The 8823-nt window shown below is 43.3% G+C and overlaps 1 protein-coding gene across 1 annotated transcript; it reads left to right on the forward strand.

Annotated features, from left to right (window-relative positions):
- Positions 1 to 2918: 2918 nt before the first annotated feature.
- On the forward strand, positions 2919 to 8134 carry cacng6b (calcium channel, voltage-dependent, gamma subunit 6b). Its single transcript, XM_070912583.1, has 4 exons — positions 2919 to 3282; positions 5811 to 5885; positions 7632 to 7769; positions 7914 to 8134. The coding sequence occupies exons 1-4, from the start codon at positions 2919 to 2921 to the stop codon at positions 8132 to 8134; spliced, it is 798 nt and encodes a 265-aa protein (XP_070768684.1).
- The last annotated feature ends 689 nt before the right edge of the window (positions 8135 to 8823 follow it).

Here is an 8823-nt window from a genome sequence, read left to right on the forward strand (position 1 = left end):
AACCAACCAGGCTGCAACCCCCTCCCTTGTTACACTCACTTTCCATAACCCTTATGTACCTCCCTCCCACCCCTTTCCCTCTCTCTCTCACTAACTCTCCCATCACCACTCTCCCCCTCTATTAAGTTTCAAGTGTCTCTTACTCCTGAACTGAACAACACACACCAAACAGGTCAGACTTATTCTTCTTTTCACTCAAGTGCATTAGCTAGTTGTTGCTTTCTTAAGCCCACGTGTCACACAGGTGGCCGTGGCTGTCTTTGGCGACACGGTAGAGAAAGTTCCTTGTTGTCACAACATAAAATGCAACCGTGTGTACGAGCCTGTCATCTGCTCAGCTGCTGTAGAACGTAGGTCAGAGCACCAAAGTTTTTGTTGCACCATCAGCCTCAAAAACATGCATGTATACACTGCTGAGAATAATCTTTTAGAACAAGGTGAACATTTGTCTGTGTTATCCCTCCAGTAGAGTAGCATGGCATGCTCTGACCCCTCCGATCACCCTGTGGTTAATATGGATGTAATGTGATCAAGGTTTGTAATTCTATGACTACTAACATGGCTGTCAGCAGCTGCAGTCTTGATAGTCTTTATTACAGTTAATGTTTGGAGGAGTATTCTAATGCACGGGTGCTATTCCAAACCTTTGGTTCATTAGAGACATGCATGGATTTGCTTTTTGTTAGCTCTTGATTTTGGAAGATTATATCCCTTTAGAGGGCTTCCTGTGAGTAAGGATCGGGTGATAAATTGATATTGTTTAGTTACTTTTGGTAGAATATCATGATGATATAATCTTATCATGTTATCGTTCTACAGATTCCTGTTCAACAAATTTGAGGTCCAAATCTAACTCAGTTAGTTCTCAAAACAATCTCACCACAAGGTCTGTTGTGTAGCTGTCCTGGAGCTTTCATGATCTTCCTCAGAAAATGGTGTTTACTCTTTCAGAAGCTCAACTAACATTTTTAGTTATTTAAGTTTTTGTTTAACATGCGAAGTTTGGTGACATGTAATATATATTACAGCGAAACACAGTTTATTGCTTTTGTTAAATGTGATTTTGCACACATTTGCTGTATCGTAAGGAAAAATCTGTACCAGAAATGGTTCTTGAATATCATGATAATGACTATCAATTAATCCACCAATTATTTTCTCAGTTAATCGATCAATTGTTTAATCTCTAAAATGTCACAAAAAAAGTAAAAAAGGCTGCTCACAAGTTCATAAAGCAAAAGGTGACATCTTCAAATGTCCTGTTTTGTCAGACTAACGTTACAATATAAAACAGAGAAAAGCAACAAAAACCGTCACACTGGAAAAACTGCAACTAGAGGATGGTTGCAGTTTTTTATTGATTATTATCAATTACTTAAACGAATAATCAAGTATCAAGACAGTTTGGTCCTAATAAGCAACTAATTGTTTCAGACCTTAATGATTTGAACCATACCCCTGCTGACAGTGACAAGAGTTCTGTTCTGGTTGTTTATACGTAAATGTCTTACTATCAGCCATTTTGATAATATTACCCAGAATTTATATACTGCAAAACTCTAAATTTAAATGTACATACTGCATACTGCTTTTTATATTTCTATACTGCCAAATATTGTACACAAAAGACTTGCACTTAGTGGGCTCATGTAGTGTGTTGCCTATATAAAACCTCTGATGCTGTCAGCGCAAAGCTCTGAATTAAGTGATCCACCAACTGCTGGTGCTGCCTTCCTAACTGGCCAGGCCTCTTGCCTCCACTATGTGACCTGTTGGACTCCACAGCAGAGTTAATTACTGCAGCCCCCTCTCTGTCAGAGGGTTCAGGCATGAATTATCACCTCTCATGCACTCTGCGTGGAGCGGCGACACCGGTGTGCCCCGTCACTCATGTTGTTTAAACTGCTCCAAAGGCCCTTCGCTCACAGTTTGGAATAACAGAAACAGCTCTATAAGCCTGGACCCCCCTACAGTGCATGTGCCTCACACTGAAACACACACACACACACACACACCCACATGCACGCTCAGAAAAGACAGTCATGGCTGCAGATTCCAAGTGTTTGCTGGTACACGTAATGCAGGATGGGAGGTATTTGTGGCAACCCATTATCCCCTCAGATCAAAGGGGATCTGTGTCTAAGCCAGAGATAGTGTACCTGCTCGGGGAAGAGCTCTGTTGTCAACTCCTACGGGAAAATAGAAGATGGGTGGTGCGGTCTGGCACTGTGGCGTTATCTCTCACCTTGACCCCACACCAACCGACTCCACTAGCTCATCCAGCCCAATTGTTTCTTCATCTGAAGCAAAATCTGCCTTTCAGGGAAACGCCATATGGCTTATCTATTGTTGGCTGAGAGCATGTCATATGGCTTTTAGGGAGGGATAACTGTAGATGCTGATAAAGCTGTTGGAAATTAAATATTACGCTGGTGATGAAAGGATTTTGCTCTTGTGAAGCATATGCTGGCTGCTCTTTCATCTTTCTGTTTCATCTCTCTATTTCACAGGACTGGACGGAAAACAGACACCGGCTCTCCTGGTCCTCGCCTCCGTCTCCTCCCATTTTATCATTTCCTTACCTTCATCCGCCCCCTAATTCATTGCAGCTCTATTCATATCTCTTTCTGTCTAATTTCATTGTTCAGCCCACTTATTTTTACTTGATCCTTTGTTCACTCTGGCTGCTTTTGCTCAATTTATCCATCCATCACAGGATAGTTGGTAGCTGTGTTTCTTGTTTTTTAACATATTGTTTTTAAAACTTCCAAACCTGCCCCCTCTTCTCTCTTAACCTCTCCCCATTTCTTCGTACTAGACCACCCGTCCATCCATCTATTATTTGCTCCTCTAATCTTTAACCTAAGTGCCCTGTTCTTTCCCCTGGTCTTCCTCGGGCCTGGCCAGTTGAGATCAGTATGTGGTCCAACTTTTTTGTACAGCAGGATGAGGATGGTCGCATTGGGGTGGCAGGGGCTGGACAAGGGGGGGGTTTGGGTGGGATTAAAGGTGGAAGGGGCCAGAGGAGGACCCACAAGATGAGTGACAGCCAGGAGGGGAAGATCAAGCTGGCCTTCTTTGTGTCTATCATTGGCGTGACCCTGACGGTGTTGGGCATGGGGACAGAGTTTTGGGTGGAGCTGGCCCAACCAAAGAATTTCAGCGGCAACCAGACCTGCCAGATGGCCCATTATGGCCTGTGGAAGGGCTGCATCCGCACCCTATGGGTGGCTGACATAGACCCAGAGAGGACAAGCTGTGGCCCCGCTGAACTACCTGGAGGTGAGACCTCTGGCTGGCGTGTGTCTGTGTGAGTTTGTGTTCGTCTGTCTGTCTGTTCTCTGTGCTGTCTAGGAGGTGAGCAGGTGAGCTTTCTGGGGGGCATGTGTCTGTTTTGTTTCTCCGACTGTCTGCTCGTGTCTGCTTCTCTGCAAACTGAATTGCCCGGCCATGCAAGTCTACCTCGAGGCGGCCTCCACGGTAGAGTGTGCGCCTCAGTATGAAAGTGAATTAATAGAAAAGGGTCAAAAGATGTTTCCGAGAGGTTGCGAGTTGTTGACATCATTGAGGAGAAAACGTGTACTCTTAATCGCCACGATTTTTCTTTGCCATCACCACTGATGTGAAAACAGAGGGAGCAGGCATAGCTAATATGATGCATGCCCTCTGGGAATATGCCTGCATCTGTAGGTCTTTTATCTGAGCCCATAAGGGACTGAGCTATGCCAACACTTCATTTTGATAAAAATAATTTTCATCTCACACATAAGCTTCAGATTTCTAAACGGATTTATGATTTTTGATATACATTTAAAGACATTTTCCCTGTGTATACATGTATATCCACTGTAACCTTGCGAGGGGATAGAGAGAGGATAGTTGTGTATGTGAAGCTGCCTGCATACATATGTATCTAGGTCATCCTACAGATAATGTGCAAATTGAATCATTAAAGAAATACGATGCTCGGAAACAGAGCAGGACAGTAAAGTTGTTTTCACAACACAAAGCAGCATGTAGGTGCATGTAGCATTATACAATATCATCTTTGTGATTCACAGCATTGTCAGTGTAATGAAGCATTCAAGTTTTTCCCTTGACTGGGTACCTAATCATCGTTGTACACACAGTGCAGACAGGTGATATGGGGCAGACCACAGGTTTACTGTGTTGACGAACATCCATGTTTAGAGTTGTGACGGCTCCTTTCTAAAAGCACTCTATTCAACTGAACATGGTTAGGTCCTCCAGAGTGCGTTGATTATCTGCACAATGACCCATTTCTGTCTGAAAAGCTAGTCTAGAGATGCAGGTTTCAAGAGGAGCTGCTCCTGGAATCACTGCCTATCTGAGGGAATCTGCTGAGACACAGCGGAGCTCTGAGGAAACCAAAAAATCTCTTCATCCAGCAGAGATACACGTGGATCACATACATACATGAATGCTATAACAGCATCTCTGTGAGGTGTCACAACATTGTTTTTCTATCCAGTCGTCAAGGACTAATTCATCTAACCTGTCAAAATGTCCTGCATCTCTGGCTGCTTCCAGCCAGATAGATATATATCTGTGCCTCCGAGATGGTCTGTTGGTGTGCGAGAGCAGCCAGTATGCTTCTGACAATCTTTCTCACACGTCCTAACACTGTTGGTCCACGCTGCCTGTCAAAGATGGCCGTGGGCTTGTCATGTTTGGAGGAAAACAACTGTTTTTGCCATCTCTGCCTCTCCGTTTCACATCCCTGTTTGCATGCCTCTGGCTCCCGTCCCGAGCAAAGTGCGGCCCGCTGATGCCGCGCCTGTCATCTCAAGACCAGCTATCCGTCTTCGCTGCCTGCTGGAGAGGGAACATGACAGCTCAATAATTATAGCCTCAGCAGGGGTAGCGAGAGCAAAAACCAGTTGACTGTGATAGCATAATGTGTTAAAAAATCTGATACATGGTGTGTCTGCTTCAATGATAAAAAAAAAAATGTTTGCAAATGTGCTCAGGCACAAACATATTTGTGTGTGAAAGAAATGTGTGATTATGTGTGTGTATGCAAGCATGTGGTCATCTTGGACCACATAATATTCAGTGGGTGAAAGTCATCACTATGCGCTTGTGAAGCCAAGTGGAATCTGACTACTTCACAGTTTTTGTCTAAATATAGAGAGGGGGAAACGAGGATGAGGGACAGACAGGGACTGAGGGAGAGTGTATGTCTAATGCAGTATTAACCAACCCCTCTGTGTTTCCTCCCCCTCTTGACATCTCCTGCTCCCCTCACCTCCTTCTCCATCTGTGGCTTCCCTCTCTCTTCATCTTCACTCACCACCCCTCCATCTGCCCCCAACTCAGTCCTTCTTCTTTCTCGCTATCTCATCCTCTGAGCCTCTATCCATATTTCCTGCACCCCCCTCTCACCCCACATATCCTCTTCCCTTCACTCCTTCTTCTTCTTCTTCTGCAGCCCCGCCTCTTCATTTCTATCCTCCATCTGCCCCTTCTCTCTGTCTACCTCTCTTTCTCCCCTCTGCCATCCACCCTCAGTGTTTTGCCGTCTCTCACCCTCTCTGGCGGCACCATATGCGCGGTGCTGGGCAGTGTGTGTGTGTGTGTGGAGCGGTGTGTATGTCTCTGGGTATTCCAGCTAATGCTCGACACTTGGATATAAATAGGAATGATGCCTGGAAGGACAGGGTGCATGGATGCATAGGAGGCGCATAACAGAAGACCAGCAGCCATCCATAGGAGTGTGTGTGTGTGTGTGTGCGTGTATACATGTACATGTACGTGTGTCTGATCTGATCTTTTTCCTTTATTCACAGAATCCAACTGCACCTACTTCAAATTCTTCACCTCCGGCGAGAATGCAGTCATATTCAAGAAGACAACTAACAAGAGTGAGACGTTTCATTTTCCCCTGCAATTTCTGCTATACATACAGATACACACTGCAGTTACACTGCAGCTACTATCAATAAAGATGTTCACTGGGGGTGCTCAGAGGACCATGCTGGTGGTTTTTGCATGTTTCAGCTCATTAACTTCTGCTGCCACCCATTTTCCAAAGCAAATCATAAGCTATCAGGCTGATTAATGTGTTTACCTTACTGTCCAGGCAGCTGCAGTTTGGAGATCAGCTGGCTGAGACTTGATACTTACATCACAGTGAGCACAAAGTCAACTTTATCTTTTAGTCAAAAGTTTTGACCAGGGACTGTTTCGTAAACTTCCTTGATGCATTCAAAGAAGCTCAGACACTGATGTAGTCACATGGATGGGATGCAGTTTTTAGGATAGGATTTTATGGATAGCAATGTCAGTCTGTTGGTCGGTGAACCAGTTGAACACGTCCAAACTTGAATATATCAACAACTATTGGATTGATTGCCTGTACATTTTGTACAGATGGTCATGCTTCATACATGATGTATCCTAATGACTTTGGTGACCCCTGACTTTTCCTCTAGCGCCACCATGAGGTTGACATTTGTGGTTTTGAGTGAAATATCTCTTAACTGCTGGATGGATTGTTGTACAATTTGGTACTGATATTCATGTTCCCCTCTGGATAAATAGTAATCACTTTAGTGATGCCTTGATATCTCATATAGCGCCATCATCAGTTCAAAATTTAAATTTGTTCAATACTTTCGTTTATGACCAAATACCTGTAAAATTATGACATTGTGTTTAGTGCTAATTAGCTAATGTTATCATGCTAACATGCTAAACTAAGATGGTGTACATGCTAAACATTATACCTGCTAAACATCAGCTTTGTCATTGTGAGCATGTTAGCATGTGTGTGTGTATGTGTGTGCAGCCTCACAGACTTGCCTTTAGACTCAGTCCTGTTTTCCTAAAAGTGGCGGCTGTTTTGGCAGCCAGCTCGTAGATGTCTGAAATTCCACCAGGCACCAACAAGAAAGACTTGTCAAAATACTCTGTGGTGCCAACTGCATTAACAAAATAACAAAACTCTGACAAACCACAAAGTGTTCACTGTGATGACTGATTCTGAGTCTCTGCAGGTTCATTTTAAAATCTTACGCTACACTTACACTAATGGCTGCCATGGATGATGAATGCATTAATCAAACTGTAACTGGGCAAAGCTGCTGATATTCTTTATCCCTTTTTTGGCTTCTTCTCCCTCCAAATAACAAAACCCATTCCTAAAGCTTGTATCTGTTTTGTTTTTTTTAATTGATAAAATAATAATGATAATAATATGTGTGGTGGAGTGTCAAAAAACACAAAACTGGCACTGGCTCTTCTGAAAAGTTGATCAGCTTTTTGGGTTGCACCTGTTCAGGTTTACAATGCCAATAAAATCTGTTTTAAACAGAGCCAGTCTGGGATGTGGCACAATTCAATTTCACACCATGTTTGTATTTCCACATTTCAGTAATCAAGTACAATCAACTATAAGCCCAGTAGAATCAAACTTTGTGAGGTGGTGCGATGTCTGATTCTCCTGAACGACCAGTTTCCACACAGCATTTCATGATTATGATACCTCTGCTAGATTTCTTGCTGCATAAAGTTATGAATTTCCACTTTAACTTCACGTATTTTCACAAATTCTCGCATACACTTACACTCTATTCCCTTTCCTCTTTTAATTTCTTTCTGCTGCACAGATCTGAATCTAGCAGCAGCTATCTTGGCCCTTTTGAGTCTGACCATGATGGTAATGGGCTCCATCTGTATCGCCATGTCCCTCAGCAAAGGAGTGCCCTTCTTTCTCAAGCCAGCCTCCTTCTGTTTCATCCTATCAGGTGGGACTTTGCTGTGCTGTGTTACCTATTTACATTCAAGTATAGCAATATTTACTTGGTCTTTATGATCAGTTGTTAGTAGACATTTTTATTACGTTATGTTCTAAGGTGATTTTATTTTATTGTCTCTCTCCCTCTGTGCAGGTGTACTGGTGCTCCTCTCTGTGCTGATATTCCACCAGTCCGTGCTGGCCTTGCTGTCCAGTGACCACTCCGTACCTTTACACCATGAGCTGTCCTGGTCTGTGGCCTGCGTGGGCTCAGCGGGAGCCATTCTCATTCTCGGAGGCTTCCTCTTCATCATCCTCTCCCTTCCTTTCAGCCCCTGGCAGAAATGCTTGCCACACAAGAATAGCGCCACCTAGCATTTGAATATGCATACAGTATTCTTGATGTCTTGTTTGAGAGCAAGTGGAAAAGTCCTTTTCCAGAGGGCTGTGACTTTGCTTGCTCTTGGCATTTCATTTGTCGGAGAAGTCATACTAGGTCTTAATCATATGTATGAAGAGAAGTTGGCAACACATTAGTAAGGCCTCCAAAAGTGTTGTTTTAGTGTATTTTAGAAAATAGATGGAGGCAGCAACAGGGCTACTGCTGACTGTTTAATTTTTAGCTCTGTGTTGTGTTAGCCTGCCTGTAGCTGTACAGCCACGCATACAGTAAATCTAGTCTTTCTGCTAGCATGAGGAGAGTGAATAAAAACTTTTTAAATGCTCAGACACTTCTCTATTTAAAAGCTGTTGTAGTCTGTTCAATAGGGAAGCCCCTTTCTGCCAAAACAACATGAAGTTAGCAACAAGTCGCCCAAATTAAACATGTAAATGTTGTTGTTTGTCGATGCGCTCTCGAACATGTTTTCTGATCTGACGCTCCTGTCAGCAGGACGACATCATTTCTCTGTGTCTTTCAAAACCGTTTCAAAACCAAAACTGTTGAAGAATAAACCAGTTTTATGATGTGACAACGTTATGGTTGAGGTTTGCTTAGGCTTAGGCACATAGACGAGTTGGTTAGGCTTAGGGAAAGATCATGGTTTGGATTAAAATGACTGCTT

This window comes from Enoplosus armatus, chromosome 9 (assembly GCF_043641665.1).
Source record: "Enoplosus armatus isolate fEnoArm2 chromosome 9, fEnoArm2.hap1, whole genome shotgun sequence".
In the NCBI taxonomy this organism is placed as follows: Eukaryota; Metazoa; Chordata; class Actinopteri; order Centrarchiformes; family Enoplosidae; genus Enoplosus; species Enoplosus armatus.

Coding starts and splice junctions, on each gene's coding strand:
- cacng6b (XM_070912583.1), top strand. CDS start 2,919: ATGTGGTCCAACTTTTTTGTACAGCAGGATGAGGATGGTCGCATTGGG. Junction 3,283..5,810: donor CCCCGCTGAACTACCTGGAG/GTGAGACCTCTG, acceptor CTTTATTCACAG/AATCCAACTGCACCTACTTC. Junction 5,886..7,631: donor CAAGAAGACAACTAACAAGA/GTGAGACGTTTC, acceptor TCTGCTGCACAG/ATCTGAATCTAGCAGCAGCT.